The 16,279-nt window shown below is 50.2% G+C and overlaps 1 protein-coding gene across 1 annotated transcript; it reads right to left on the bottom strand.

The window, feature by feature from the left end:
* Positions 1 to 1,719: 1,719 nt before the first annotated feature.
* Positions 1,720 to 11,079, bottom strand: LOC135441814 (6-phosphogluconolactonase-like; the record flags this gene model as incomplete). Its single annotated transcript, XM_064701364.1, has 4 exons — positions 10,810 to 11,079; positions 9,251 to 9,355; positions 7,810 to 7,911; positions 1,720 to 1,908 (listed from the first exon to the last, which is right to left on the bottom strand). Coding segments are annotated over exons 1-4 (666 nt in total), but the record flags the coding sequence as incomplete, so codon positions are not given.
* Between the last annotated feature and the right edge of the window lie 5,200 nt (positions 11,080 to 16,279).

Below are 16,279 nucleotides of genomic sequence, written 5' to 3'. Positions count from 1 at the left end.
AATCCAGGATTTGAGCAAAAAATCCCCCAAAATAACTCCAAAAATCTGGGATTTAACCCCCAAAATCAAGGATATAACCCCAAAAAAACACGAATTAACCCCAAAAAATCGGGATTTAAACCCCCCAAAAATGGGATTTAAACCCCCCAAAAATGGGATTTAACCCCAAAAATCCCGATTTAACGCCCAAAATCCCAGATTTTGCCCAAAATCCCAGGATTTCAGCCCAAACCTTGATCACAGGGGCCTTGGCAGCCCCGGTGGCCACGACCAGCAGGGATTGAACCCAAAAATTTGGGAATTAACCCCAAAAATCAAAATTATAACCCCAAAAAACCATGATTTAACCCAATAAAAAACAAGATTTAACCCCCAAAAATGGAATTTAACCCCCCAAAAATGGGATTTAATCCCCCAAAAATGGGATTTAACCCCCCAAAAAACAGGATTTAACCCCAAAAATCCCGATTTAACCCCCAAAAATGGGAATTAATACAAAATATCTGGGAATTAACACCAAAAATCCTGGAATTAACCCCAAAAATCATCCCCAAAAATCACCAATTTAACCCCAAAATTCCAGGATGTGTCTCCAAAAAAAACCAGGATTTAATGCCCAAAAAATGGGATTTAACCCCCCAAAAAATAGGATTTAAATCCCAAAAAAAGGGATTTACACCCAAAAACCCCAAAATTGAGGATTTCAGCCCAAACCTTGATCACAGGGCTTTGGTGGCCACGAGCAGGATGGATTTGGCGGAGATGAGAAATGGGAATGAACCCCAAAAATCCTGAATTTCACCCCAAAAATGGGGAATTAACCCCCAAAATCCTGGAGTTAACCCCAAAAATCCCGGATTTAAGCCAAAAATCTGGGAATTAACCCCAAAACCCCCAGAAAATAACCCAAAAAATCTGGGATTAACCCTCAAAAAATCATCGATTTAACCCCAAAAAAAGGGATTGAACCCCAAAAAACCGGGATTTAAACCCCAAAAATCTGGAATTTAACCCCCAAAATTTGGGATGTGACCCAAAAATGGAGGATTTAACCCCCAAAATCCCAGATTTTGCCCAAAATTTCAGGATTTCAGCCCAAACCTTGATGACAGGAGCCTTGGAAGCCCCGGTGGCCACGAGCAGCAGGGATTGAACCCAAAAATTTGGGAATTAACCCCAAAAATCCAGGATTGGAGCTAAAAATCCCCCAAAATAATTCAAAAATCAGGGATTTAACCCTAAAACTCCCAGGATTTAACCCCAAAAATCAAAATTATAACCCCAAAAAAACCCACAATTTAACGCCCAAAAATGGGATTTAACCCCCCAAAAAATGGAATTTAACCCCCCCAAAAATGGGATTTAACCCCCCAAAAATGGAATTTAACCCCCAAAAATGGGATTTAACCCCAAAAATCCAGATTTAACCCCCAAAAATGGGAATTAAGCCAAAATCCCAGGATTTCAGCCCAAACCTTGATGACAGGAGCCTTGGCAGCGCCGGTGGCCACGAGCAGCAGGGATTGAACCCAAAAATTTGGGAATTAACCCCAAAAATCAAAATTATAACCCCAAAAAACCATGATTTAACCCAATAAAAAACAAGATTTAACCCCCAAAAATGGGATTTAACCCCCAAAAAATCGGGATTTAAACCCCCCAAAAATGGGATTTAAACCCCCCAAAAATGGGATTTAACCCCAAAAATCCCGATTTAACCCCCAAAATCCCAGATTTTGCCCAAAATTTCAGGATTTCAGCCCAAACCTTGATCACAGGGGCCTTGGCAGCCCCGGTGGCCACGAGCAGGACGGATTTGGCCGCGTTGAGCAGCGGCAGCGTCATCGTCACCCGCCGGGGAGGCGGCTTGGGAGAGTCCTCCAGGTGGGAAATCAGGGAATTCTGCTCCTGGAAATGGGGAAAAAATGGGAAAATTGGGAAAAATCCGGGGGGAAATTATGGGGAAAATATCAGGAAAGTAACAGGGAAAATTCAGGGAAAAATTGAGAAAATAATGGAAAAAAACACACGAAAAATGGGAAAAATAATGGAAAGGTAATAGGGAAAATATTGGGGAAAATCATGGGGGAATAATAGGGGAAAATGGGAAAAGTATCGGGAGAAATAATGGGGGAAATAATGAGGAAATAATGGGAAAAATAATAGGAAAATCCAGGGGAAAATAATGGGGAAAAATGGGGAAGAATGAGAAAAAATAGTCAGAAAAAAAATGGGAAAAATAATGGGAAAAATAACAGGAAAATTTGAGAAAATAATGGGAAAAATAGGGGGGGAAATAATGGGGAAAATAATGGGAAAATAACAGGAAAATGGGAATGGGAAAAATAGGGGAAAATAATGGGAGAATGGGAATGGGAAAAATAATGGGAAAATGGGGAAAATAATGGGAAAAAACAACAGGAAAAACAATGGGAAAATAGTGGGAAATTGGGAAAAAGTCATGGGGAAAATCCAGGGGAAAATAAAGGGAAAAATTGGAAAAATAATGAGAGAATTAATGGGAAAAATAATGGGAAATAAAGGGAAAGGAGGAGCCCCTGGGGAGGGGCTTGGGAGAGTCCTCCAGGTGGGAAATCAGGGAATTCTGCTCCTGGAAATGGGGAAAAACACCGGGAAATTGGGAAAAATCCAATGGGAAATTGTGGGGAAAAAACAGGGGGAAAATAGCACAAAAAACGGGGAAAATAATGGGAAAAACAATGGGGAAAATTGGGGAAATAAAGGGAAAAAAAAGGGGAAAATCCAGGGGAAAATAATGGGAAAAAACAGGGAAGGTTTAGGGGGAAAATAATGGAAAAAAATAATAGGGAAAAGAGCACAAAAAATGGGGAAAATCCAGGGAAAAATAACAGGAAAAATGGGGGAAATACAGGAGAAAATAATGGGAAAAATAACAGGAAAAATAATGGTAAAATAATGGGAAACTTGAAAAAATAACAGGGAAAATAATGGGAAAAATGAAGGGAAATTGTGAAAAATCCAGGGGGAAATCATGGGAAAAATCCAGGGGAAAAGAGCACAAAAAATGGGGAAAATCATGGGAGAATTTGGGAAATAATGGGAAAAATAATGGGAAAAATAATGGGAAAATTTGAGAAAATAATGGGAAAAATAGGGGGGGAAATAATGGGAAAATAACAGGAAAATGGGAATGGGAAAAATAGGGGAAAATAATGGGAAAAATAGGGGAAAATAATGGTAGAATGGGAATGGCAAAAATAGGGAAAATTAATGGGAAAATAACGGGAAAATAATGGGATTAATGGGAAAAATAACAGGGAAAATATTGGGAAAATAATGGGGAATTGGAAAAAAGTCATGGGGAAAGTCCAGGGCAAAATAAAGGGAAAAATTGGAAAAATAATGAGAGAATTAATGGGAAAAATAATGGGAAATAAAGGGAAAGGAGGAACCCCTGGAGAGGGGCTTGGGAGAGTCCTCCAGGTGGGAAATCAGGGAATTCTGCTCCTGGAAATGGGGAAAAACACCGGGAAATTGGGAAAAATCCGAGGGGAAAAAACAGGGGGAAATAGCACAAAAAATGGGGGAAAAAACCCAGTGAAAATGGGAAAAATAATGGGAAAGTAATGGGAAAAATAATGGGAAAGTAATGGGAAAAATGGGGAAAATCATGGGGGATATTCGGGGAAAAACAGCACAAAAAATTGGGAAAATCATGGAAAAAATAATGGGGAAAATTGGGGAAATAAAGGGGGAAAATCCAGGGGAAAATAATGGAGGAAATGGGAAAAATAATGGGAAAAGCAGGAGAAAATTCAAGGGAAAAAATTGGAAAAATAATGAGAAAAATAATGGGGGAAAAAGGGGAAAATCCAAGCAAAAATAATGGGAAAATAATGGGAAATAAAGGGAAAGGAGGAGCCCCTGGGGAGGGGCTTGGGAGAGTCCTCCAGGTGGGAAATCAGGGAATTCTGCCCCTGGAAATGGGGAAAAAATGGGAAAATTGTGAAAAATCCAGGGGGAAATCATGGGGAAAATATCAGGAAAGTAAAAGGGAAAATTCAGGGAAAAATCATGGGGAAAATGGGGAAAATAATGGGAAAAAACAACAGGAAAAACAATGGGAAAATAGTGGGAAATTGGGAAAAAGTCATGGGGAAAATCCAGGGGAAAATAAAGGGAAAAATTGGAAAAATAATGGGAGAATTAATGGGAAAAATAATGGGAAATAAAGGGAAAGGAGGAACCCCTGGGGAGGGGCTTGGGAGAGTCCTCCAGGTGGGAAATCAGGGAATTCTGCTCCTGGAAATGGGGAAAAACACCGGGAAATTGGGAAAAATCCAATGGGAAATCATGGGGAAAAAACAGGGGGAAAATAGCACAAAAAATGGGGGAAAAAACCCAGTGAAAATGGGAAAAATAATGGGAAAAATGGGGAAAATCATGGGGGATATTCAGGGAAAAACAGCACAAAAAATTGGGAAAATCATGGAAAAAATAATGGGGAAAATTGGGGAAAAAAAGGGGGAAAATCCAGGGGAAAATAATGGAGGAAATGGGAAAAAGAATGGGAAAAAACAGGGAAGGTTTAGGGGGAAAATAATGGAAAAAAATAATGGAAAAAATAATGGAAAAAAATAATAGGGAAAAGAGCACAAGAAATGGGGAAAATCCAGGGGAAAATAATGGAGGAAATGGGAAAAATAATGGGAAAAGCAGGAGAAAATTCAAGGGAAAAAAATGGAAAAATAATGAGAAAAATAATGGGGGAAAAAGGGGAAAATCCAAGCAAAAATAATGGGAAAATAATGGAAAATAAAGGGAAAGGAGGAGCCCCTGGGGAGGGGCTTGGGAGAGTCCTCCAGGAAGGAAATCAGGGAATTCTGCTCCTGGAAATGGGGAAAAACACCGGGAAATTGGGAAAAATCCAATGGGAAATTGTGGGGAAAATATCAGGAAAGTAACAGGGAAATTCAGGGAAAAATTGAGAAAATAATGGAAAAAAACACACGAAAAATGGGAAAAATAATGGAAAGGTAATAGGGAAAATATTGGGGAAAATCATGGGGGAATAATAGGGGAAAATGGGAAAAGTGTTGGGAGAAATAATGGGGGAAATAATGAGGAAATAATGGGAAAAATAATAGGAAAATCCAGGGGAAAATAATGGGAAAAAATGGGGAAGAATGAGAAAAAATAGTCAGAAAAATAATGGGAAAAATAACAGGAAAATTTGAGAAAATAATGGGAAAAATAGGGGATGAAATATGGGAAATAATGGGAAAAATAATGGGAAAAATAATGGAAAAATAACAGGAAAATTTGAGAAAATAATGGGAAAAATAGGGGGGGAAATAATGGGGAAAATAATGGGAAAATAATGGGAAAATAATGGGAAAATAATGGGAAAAATTGGGAAAATAATGGGAAAAAACAACAGGAAAAACAAGGGGAAAATAGTGGGAAATTGGGAAAAAATAATGGGGGAAATTCAGGGAAAAATAGCACAAAAAATGGGGAAAATAATGGGAAAAATCCAGGGAAAAACAATTGGGAAAATGGGGAAAATAATGGGAAAATAATGGGGAAAATAATGGGAAAAATAACAGGAAAATTTGAGAAAATAATGGGAAATGGGGAAAATCCAGGGGAAAATAATGGGGAAAATAGCACAAAAAAATAATGGGAAAATCATGGGGAAAAAAATAACAGAAAATGGGGAAAATGATGAGAAAAATAATGGGAAATAAAGGGAAAGAGAACCCTGGGGAGGGCTTGGGAGAGTCCTCCAGGTGGGAAATGGGAATTCTGCTCCTGAAAGTGGGAAAAAACACGGGAAATTGGGAAAATAACCAAGGGGAAATGGGGAAAAATCCGAGGGGAAATAACGGGGAAAAATAGGGGGAAAATAGCACAAAAAACGGGGAAAATAATGGGAAAAACATGGGGGAAAATGGGGAAAATAATGGGAAAATAATGGGAAAATAACAGGAAAATTTGAGAAAATAATGGGAAAAATAGGGGGGGAAATAGGGGAAATAATGGGGAAAATAAAGGGAAAATAATGGGAAAATAACAGGAAAATGGGAATGGGAAAAATAGGGGAAAATAATGGGAAAAAATGGGGAAATAATGGGAGAATGGGAATGGGAATAATGGGATTAATGGGGAAAATAATGGAAAAATAACAGGGAAAATATTGGGGAAATTAATGGGAAATTGGGAAAAAGTCATGGGGAAAATCCAGGGGAAAATAAAGGGAAAAATTGGAAAAATAATGAGGAATTAATGGGAAAAATAATGGGAAATAAAGGGAAAGGAGGAACCCATGGAGAGGAGCTTGGGAGAGTCCCCCAGGTGGGAAATCAGGAATTCTGCTCCTGGAAATGGGGAAAACACAGGAAAATTGGGAAAAATCCAATGGGAAATTGTGGGGAAAATATCAGGAAAGTAACAGGGAAATTCAGGGAAAAATAATGGGAAAAATAACAGGAAAATTTGAGAAAATAATGGGAAAAATAAGGGGGGAAATAGGGGAAATAATGGGGAAAATAATGGGGAAATAATGGGAAAATAATGGGGAAAATAATGGGAAAAATAACAAGAAAATGGGGAAAAAACAATGGGAGGAATAATAGGAAAAATGACAGAAAAACACGGGAAAAGAATGAGAAAATAATGGGGAAAATAATGGGAAAAATAGGGAAAATTAATGGGAAAAATGGGGAAAATAATGGGAGGAATAATAGGAAAAATGACAGGAAAACATGGGAAAAATGGGAAAAAATAACAGGAGAAAAGGGAAAAGAATGGGAAAAGAATGGGAAAAATAACAAGAAAATGGGAAAAAATAATGGGAGGAATAATAGGAAAAATTACAGGAAGAAAACGGGAAAAATGGGAAAAGAATGGAAAATAATGGGGAAAATAATGGGAAAAAACAGGGAAAACTAATGGGAAAATAATGGGGAAAATAATGGCAGGAATAATAGGAAAAATGACAGGAAAACACGGGAAAAATGGGGGAAAATAACAGGAAAAAAGGGAAAATAATGGGAAAACAATGGGGAAAATAATGGGAAAAATAACAAGAAAATAATGGGGAAAATAATGGGAGGAATAACAGGAAAAATGACAGGAAAACACGGGAAAAATGGGAAAAGAATGGGAAAATAATGGGGAAAAGAATGGGAAAATAATGTGGAAAATAATGGGAAAAACAGGGAAAATTAATGGGAAAATAATGGGGAAAATAATGGGAGGAATAACAGGAAAAAACAGGAAAAATGGGAAAAAATAACAGGAGAAAAGGGAAAAGAATGGGAAAATAATGGGGAAAATAACAAGAAAATGGGAAAAAATAATGGGAGGAATAATAGGAAAAATGACAGGAAAACATGGGAAAAATGGGAAAAGAATGGGAAAATAATGGGGAAAACAATGGGAAAAATAGGGAAAATTAATGGGAAAATAATGGGGAAAATAATGGGAAAAATAACAAGAAAATGGTGAAAAATAATGGGAGGAATAATAGGAAAAATGACGGAAAACACGGGAAAAATGGGGGAAAATAACAGGAAAAAAGGGAAAAGAATGGGAAAATAATGGGGAAATAATGGGAAAAATAATGGGGAAAATAGGGAAAATTAATGGGAAAATGGGGAAAATTAATGGGAGGAATAACAGGAAAAATGACAGGAAAATACAGAAAAAATGTGAAAAAAAAAAAAAAACAGGAAAAGCAGGAGAAATGGAAGGAAAATGGTGGGGAAATTCTCAGAATTCCAGGAATTTTGGGAATTTTGGGAATTTGGGAATTGGGGTGACCTGGAGCAGGGCGTGTCCCGGGAACAGCGAGCAGGTGTGACCGTCCGGCCCCACCCCCAACAGCAGCAGGTCAAACTGGGGGGGGTCCTCGCCTGGGAACGCCTGCAAAACCAGTACGGACAAGTTTGGACCAGTTTGGACCAGTACGGACCAGTTCAGATCAATATGGACCAGTACAGACCAGTACGGACCAGTTCAGATCGATATGGACCAGTATGGAACAGTACGGATCAATATAGACCAGTATGGACCAGTATGGACCAGTTTGGACCAGTATGGACCAGTATGGACCAGTACGGACCAGTATGGACCAGTCTGGACCAGTACGGACCAGTTCAGACCAGTATGGACCAGTACGGATCAATATGGACCAGTCTGGACCAGTTCAGCCCAGGGACTGATCCCAGTGCCCATTCCCAGTCCCTCCCAGTCCGCCCAGTGCCCATTCCCAGTGCTCCCAGTCCCTCCCAGTCCCTACCAGTCCCATTCCCAGTCCCTCCTAGTCTCTCCCAGTTTGTCCAGTATCCCCAGTACCTGTCTCAGCTGCTCCCAGTCCATCCCAGTTCCTCCCAGTTCCATTCCCAGTGCTCCCAGTTGCCCCAGTCCCATTCCCAGTCCCTCCCAGTGCTCCCAGTATGCCCAGTATCTGTCTCCACTGCTCCCAGCCCCATTCCCAGTGCTCCCAGTCCCTCCCAATCCCATTCCCAGTGCTCCCAGTTCCCCCAGTCCCTCCAGTGCCCATTCCCAGTATCCCCAGTCTCTCCCAGTGCCCAGTCCCAGTGCTCCCAGTATCCCCAGTGCCCATTCCCAGTGTTCCCAGTCCCCCCAGTGCCCATTCCCAGTGCTCCCAGTCCATTCCCACTGCTCCCAGTCCATTCCCAGTCCCTCCCAGTGCTCCCAGTCCCATTCCCAGTCCCTCCCAGTGCTCCCAGTCCATTCCCAGTCCCATTCCCAGTGCCCCCAGTCCCATTCCCAGTGCTCCCAGTCCCTCCCAGTCCCATTCCCAGTGCTCCCAGTCCCATTCCCAGCGCTCCCAGTCCCTCCCAGTGCTCCCAGTTGCCCCAGTCCCCATTCCCAGCGTTCCCAGTCCCTCCCAGTCCATCCCAGTGCTCCCAGTCCATCCCAGTCCCTCCCAGTTGCCCCATTCCCAGTGCTCCCAGTCCCATTCCCAGTGCTCCCAGTCCCATTCCCAGTGCTCCCAGTTTGCCCAGTACCTGTCTCCGCTGCTCCCAGTCCCATTCCCAGTGCTCCCAGTTTGCCCAGTACCTGTCTCAGCTGCTCCCAGTCCCATTCCCAGTGCTCCCAGTTTGCCCAGTACCTGTCTCAGCTGCTCCCAGTCCCATTCCCAGTGCTCCCAGTCCCATTCCCAGTGCTCCCAGTCCATCCCAGTCCCTCCCAGTGCTCCCAGTCCCATTCCCAGTGCTCCCAGTTTGCCCAGTACCTGTCTCAGCCTGCCCTCGTATTCCCGCGCAGCCTCGGCCGGGCCCAGCTCGGAACGGACCCAGAGCACCTGGGGGGGGGCAGCGAGCTGGGACAGCAGCTGGGCCTGAGGGGTTAAACTGGTTAAACTGGGAACACTGGGAAGGTTAAATTGGGAACACTGAAAGGGTTAAACTGGTTAAACTGGGAACACTGGGACTGAGGGGGTTAAACTGGGCAAACTGGGACAGCAGCTGGGCCTGAAGGGGTTAAACTGGTTAAACTGGGAACACTGGGAAGGGTTAAACTGGGTAAACTGGGAACACTGAAAGGGTTAAACTGGGACAGCAGCTGGGCCTGAGGGGTTAAACTGGTTAAACTGGGACAGCAGCTGGAACTGGAGGGGTTAAACTGGGAGCACTGGGTAAACTGGGCAAACTGGGCAGGGTTAAACTGGGACAGGAGCTGGGACTGAAAGGGTTAAACTGGTTAAACTGGGACAGCAGCTGGGCCTGAAAGGGTTAAACTGGGTAAACTGGGAGCACTGGGAGGGACTGGGAGAGAGCAGGGCAGGGTTACTGGGAGCACTGGGAGGGAAATGGGGGGAACTGGGCCAAACTGGGAGTACTGGGAGGAGCTGAGGGGAGTCAGGAGAGACTGGGAAGGGACTGGGGGAAACTGGGCCAGACTGGGCCAAACTGGGAGCACTGGGAGGGACTGAGGGGGGCCAGGAGGGACCAGGAGGGAACTGGGGGGGGAACTGGGCCAAACTGGGAGCACTGGGAGGGACTGGGAAAAGCTGAGGGGAGTCAGGAGAAACTGGGAGAGAAATGGGGGGACTGGGCCAGACTGGGCTGAACTGGGATGGACTGGGAGAGTCTGGGAGGAGCTGAGGGGAGTCAGGAGGGACTGGGAGGGAAATGGCGGGAACTGGGCCAGACTGGGAGGAACTGGGAGGAACTGAGGGGGGTTAGGAGACTGGGAGGGGACTGGGCCAGACTGGGAGGAACTGGGAGCACTGGGAGGCGCTAAGGGGAGTTCGGCGAGACTGAGGGGGGAACTGGGACAAACTGGGAGGAACTGGGCCAGACTGGGAGCACTGGGAGGGACTGAGAGAAGTCAGGAGAGACTGAGAGGGAAATGGGGGAACTGGGCCAAACTGGGAGGAACTGGGAGCACTGGGAGGAGCTGAGGGGAGTCAGGAAGGACTGGGAAAGGATTGAGGGGAACTGAGGGGGAAACTGGGCCAGACTGGGCCAAACTGGGAGCACTGGGAGGAACTCGGAGGAGCTGAGGGGAGTCAGGAGGGACCGAGAGGGGACTGGGCCAGACTGGGCCAAACTGGGAGGAACTGGGAGCACTGGGAGGGACTGAGAGAAGTCAGGAGAGACTGAGAGGGAAATGGGGGAACTGGGCCAAACTGGGCTGAACTGGGAGGAACTGGGAGACTGGGACGCACTGAGGGGGAGAGTGGGAGGGAAATGGGGGGAACTGGGCCAGACTGGGAGGGACTGAGGGGGAACTGGGCCGAACTGGGAGGGACCGGTGGAGTCCCGCAGCCCGTGGCGGAGCCGCGCTCACCCGGTAGGCGCCGCCGGTGCTCTCGGGGTGCTCGGGCGGCACCAGGCGCTCATCGCAGAACGCCACCAGCCAACGGCTCGGCTCGGAGCCGGCCACGGCGCTGAGGGCGGGCGGCAGCTCCCGCGCCAGCAGCTGCACCAGCGAGCCCCCGGACAGCCCCAGCGTGAAGCGGCCGCCGCTCGCCACCGCCTCGGCCGCCGCCTCCGCCACCGACCGCGCCAGCGCCGCGCCGAGCTCGCCTGGGGACGGGAATACCGACACGGCCGCCATGATAGCGGCGCCGGTGAGGGAGAAGGAGGAAGTGACGTCAGTAGCGCGACGCGTTGCTAAGCGACCGCTAAAGGAAGTGGTGTCAGAGCGCGACGCGTTGCTTAGCAACGCGCGGCCTAGCGCGGCCTAGTGAAGCCTCGGCCTCGCGTGGCGGCGCTGCCCGGAGGAGCGCGGCTGCCTCGTTGCCCTTCTCCCGCTTCACCCTGTGAAATTCAAATCTGTGTTTGATGTCAGGTACATACAGGCAACGTGTGTGTTTATGATTGCAACATGTGTGAAAACCAACCATGGGACAATTATAAAGACGAATTTTTATAATAACTGACAAAAATAAAGCATGGAAGAAGGCCTTTGAACCTATCTTTTGATCACAATTAACCCTAATAAGTCTTAAGTTGATTTAGGAGCATTTGAATTAAAGCTTTAAGGATGTTGCTTTTTGACAGGAACTTTCTGCTTGTAGTTAAGCCTTAAAGAGTTTTGCAATAAAGACCTTTAGAAGTATAATTTTAGAATATTGCTTGTAGTAAGGATCTTTTGAAACTATAGCTTTAGAATATATAAAAGGGAAGATGCTTATCTCACGCCTTAACAAAACAGTGAAAAGCAGCTTGAGAAAGGAAGATGAACATCAACACAAGGATTTATGGATTCGACCAAGGGAAGCTGCACACAGTGGCCAGAGGTGGCCGCAGCCCCGGCCACCGGTCACCTTTGGTCACCCCTGGCCACCTCCAGCCACTGTGGCCACCTTCGGTCACCTCCAGCCACTGTGGCCACCTTTGGTCACCTCTGGCCACCTGCAGCCACCTGTGGTCACCTCGGGTCACCTGTAGCTATCCCCGGCCACCTTTGGTCACCTCCGGCCACTGTGGCCACCTTCAGCCACCTCTGCCCACCTTTGGTCACCTTCTGTCACCTCCGGCCACTGTGGCCACCTTTGGTCACCTCTGGCCACCTCTGAACACCTCTGGCCACTGCGGTCACCCCTGGCCACCTTTGGTCACCCCCGGTCACCCCTGGCCACCTTTGGTCACCCCCGGTCACCCCCGGCCACCTGCAGCCACCTCCAGCCACCTGCTGTCACCTCCGGCCACTTTTGGTCACCGGCCACCTGCAGCCACTTTCTGTCACCTCCGGCCACCTCTGGCCACCTTCGGCCATGCTTGGTCACTTTTTGTCACACTTTGGTCACACTTTGGTCACCTTTGGTCACCTGCAGCCACTTTGTGGCCACCCATGGCCACCTTTGGTCACCTGCGGGCCACCTGGGGCCATCCACGGCCACCTCCAGCCACCTTCGGCCACCTGTGGCCAGCTTTGGTCACCTCCGGCCACTTTCGGTCACCCCTGGCCACCCCTGGCCACTTCCGGCCACCTTTGGCCACCTTTGGTCACCTGTGGCCACCTTTGGTCACCTTTGATCACCTCCGGCCACTTTCGGTCACCTCCGGCCACCCCTGGGGGAGAGTGAGGAGAGAGCTGGGGATGGCCTGAGGGACGGGGAGGGGACATTGGGGACACTGGGATGGCACTGGGGACATTGGGGACACTGGGGGACATGGGGGGACACTGAGGGGACATGGGGGACACCGGGGGTGGCACGAGTGACACAGGGGGACACTGAGGACACTGGGGACACTGGGGACACTGGGGACATTGAGATGGCAGTGGAGGACACTAAGGACACTGGGGTGGCACTGGGGGGACACTGGGGACATTGGGGACAGAGGGGGACACTGGGGTGGCACTGGGGACACTGGGCGACAACTGGGGGACATTGGGGGACACTGAGGGGACATCAGGGGACACCAGAGGACATTGGGGGACAACTGGGGACATTGGGGACATTGGGGGACAATTGGGGTGGCACTGGGGACATTGGGGGACACTGAGGGGACATCAGGGACACCAGAGGACATTGGGGGACAACGGGGGACATTGGGGACATTGGGGGACACCGAGGAGACATCAGGGGACACTGGAGTGGCACTGGGGGGACATTGGGGACATTGGAGGACAATTGGGGTGGCACTGGGGACATTGAGGGACAACTGGGTACATTGGGGACGCTGGGGGACAATTGGGGTGGCACTGGGGGGGACACTGGGGACAGCCAGAGGACATTGTGTGGCACTGGGGGTGGCACCAGTGACACAGGGGGACATTGAGGGACACTGGGGACATTGGGGACATTGGGGTGGCCCTGAGGGGACACTGGGGACACTGGGGACATTGAGATTGCAGTGGAGGACACTAAGGACACTGGGGTGGCACTGGGGGGGACACTGGGGACATCAGGGAACATTGGGGACACTGGGGACACTGCGATGGCACTGGGGACACTGGGGGACAACTGGGGACACTGGGGACATTGGGGGACACCGAGGGGATGCTGGGGACACCAGAGGACATTGGGGGACACTGGGGTGGCACTGGGGACATTGGGGGACACTGGGGACCTTGGGGACACTGGGGTGGCACTGGGGACATTGGGGGACACTGGGGACCTTGGGGACACTGGGGTGGCACTGGGGACATTGGGGACACCAGGGGACATCAGGGGACAGCAGGGACAGTTCTGGGCTGGGGGGGTCGGGAGGATCCTCCCTGAGACCCCCCCCTCAATAGGTCATGGACAGCTGGGTCACCCTGGTGGCACCTGGAAGGTCCTGGTGACATCCTGGACACTTGGTGGGACCTGGACATTGGGGTCCACCTGGGCATGGACACCTGGTGACACCTGGAAGGTCCAGGTGATGTTCTGGAGCTTTGGTGGGACCTGGGCACCTGGACTTGGACACCTGGGTGACACCTGGAAGGTCCTGGGTCATCTCCCAGACCTTTGGTGGGACCTGGACATTGGGGTCCACCTCGACCTGGACACTTGAGTGACCACTGAAAGGACCTGGGTGACCTCCTGGAGCTTTGGTAGGACCTGGACATTGGGGTCCACCTGGATCTGGACACCTGGGTGACACCTGGAATGTCCAGGTGACCTCCTGGAGCTTTGGTGGGACCTGGACACCTGGACTTGGACACCTGGGTGACCACTGAAAGGTCCTGGGTCATCTCCCAGACCTTTGGTGGGACCTGGACATTGGGGTCCACCTCGACCTGGACACTTGAGTGACCACTGAAAGGACCTGGGTGACCTCCTGGAGCTTTGGTAGGACCTGGACATTGGGGCCCACCTGGGCCTGGACACCTGGGTGACACCTGAAAGGACCTGGGTCATCTCCTGGACCTTTGGTAGGACCTGGACATTGGCATCCACCTGGGCCTGGACACCTGGAAGGTCCAGGTGATGTTCTGGACCTTTGGTAGGATCTGGACACCTGGGGCCCACCTGGGTGACACCTGAAAGGTCCAGGTGATGTTCTGGACCTTTGGTAGGATCTGGACATTGGGGTCCACCTGGACCTGGTTCCCCCTGGTGACCCCCTGAAAGGTCCTGGGTCACCTTCTGGAGCTTTGGTAGGACCTGGACACCTGGGTCCATCCTGAGACCCCTGAGAGGTCCTGGGTGACCTCCTGGACACCCTGGGCCCACCATGTCCAAGCCCACCTGAACCTCCTGGACCACCACATCCAGCCCACCTGAACCCATCTCCACCATGTCCTGACCACCTGGACCCATCTCCACCATGCCCAGCCCACCCAGGACCCTCCTGGTCCACCATGTCCAGGTCTCCTGGACCTCCTGGGCCACCATGTCCAGCCCATCTGGACCTCCCTGACCACCATGTCCAACCCACCAGGACCCACCTCCACCATGCCCAGCCCACCTGGACCTCTCCTGGTCCACCACATCCAGGTCACCTGGACCTCCTGGGCCACCACATCCAGCCCATCTGAACCCATCTCCACCATGTCCTGACCACCTGGACCCACCTCCACCACATCCAGCCCACCTGGACCCTTCTTGGACCCTCTGGGTCACCATGTCCAGACCACCTGGATCTCCTGGGCCACCATGTCCAGGTGGTCTGAACCTCCTGATCCACCATTTCCATGTCACCTGGGTCCTTCCTGGACCTCTCCTGGTCCACCATGTCCAGCCCACCAAGACCCTCCTGGTCCACCATGTCCAGCACACCTGGACCCATCTCCACCATGCCCACCCCACCAGGGCCTCCTGGGCCACCACGTCCAGGTCTCCTGGACCTCCTGGATCACCACATCCATCCCACCAGGACCCTCCTGTGCCCCTGTCCCCTCCCCAAGCCCCAGAAGATCAGATCCTCCCCCATGTCCCCCCATTGTCCCCTCGAGGCCACCACCCCCTGGTGGCAGCTCCTCCCCGCTGGTGCCACCACCACGGCTGGGACAGGAAGCCACGTCCCGTGTCACCTCCTGTGTCACCTCCTGTGTCACCCCCGCAGGTGCTCACCATGCCCAGCCCACCTGGACCCATCTCCACCATGCCCAGCCCATCAGGACCCTCCTGGTCCACCATGTCCAGGTCACCTGGACCTCATTTGGACCTCCTGGGCCACCATGTCCAGCCCGCCTGGACCTCCCTGACCACCATGTCCAGCCCACCAGGACCTCCTGGTCCACCACATCCAGGTCTCCTGGACCTCCTGGACCTCCTGGATCACCACATCCATCCCACCTGGACCCACCTGTGCCCCCGTCCCCCCTCCAGCAGCCCCAGATGTCCCCCCATTGTCCCCTCGAGGCCACCACCCCCTGGTGGCAGCTCCTCCCCGCTGGTGCCACCACCATGGCTGGGACAGGAAGCCACGTCCCATGTCACCTCCTGTGTCACCTCCTGTGTCACCTCCTGTGTCACCTCCTGTGTCACCCCCGGGGCGCAGGCGCCACCTCCATTGTCCCCAGTGTCACCTCCGGGGTGTGACCCTGGGCCACCACCGGGGCCACCACCCGTGGCGGCCGCAGGAGCTCCACCGGGGCCACCAGAGCAGGAGGAGGAGCCCCCGGGACCGTCGGCGGCGCCGTTTGTCACTCGTCACCCGCGGTGGCCCCGCGGTGGCCCCGCGGTGGCCCCGGCGCCTCCGGTTCCTCCTTTCCTGGGCGGGAGGAACCTCCCGAGCCTGGAGGAGGCCCAGGAGGGGCTGCAGAAGATCAGGTTGGTCCAGGGGTGTCCAGGGGTGTCCAGCGGTGTCCAGATGTGTCCAGGCATGTCCAGGGGTCATCCAGGGGTGTCCAGGGGTGTTCCAGAGGTGTCCAGGGG

Source organism: Zonotrichia leucophrys, unplaced genomic scaffold (genome assembly GCF_028769735.1).
Source record: "Zonotrichia leucophrys gambelii isolate GWCS_2022_RI unplaced genomic scaffold, RI_Zleu_2.0 Scaffold_555_33365, whole genome shotgun sequence".
NCBI classification, from domain to species: domain Eukaryota; kingdom Metazoa; phylum Chordata; class Aves; order Passeriformes; family Passerellidae; genus Zonotrichia; species Zonotrichia leucophrys.
The sequence above is the reverse complement of the archived record's forward strand: the minus strand, read 5'-3'. Positions and strand labels throughout refer to the sequence as shown.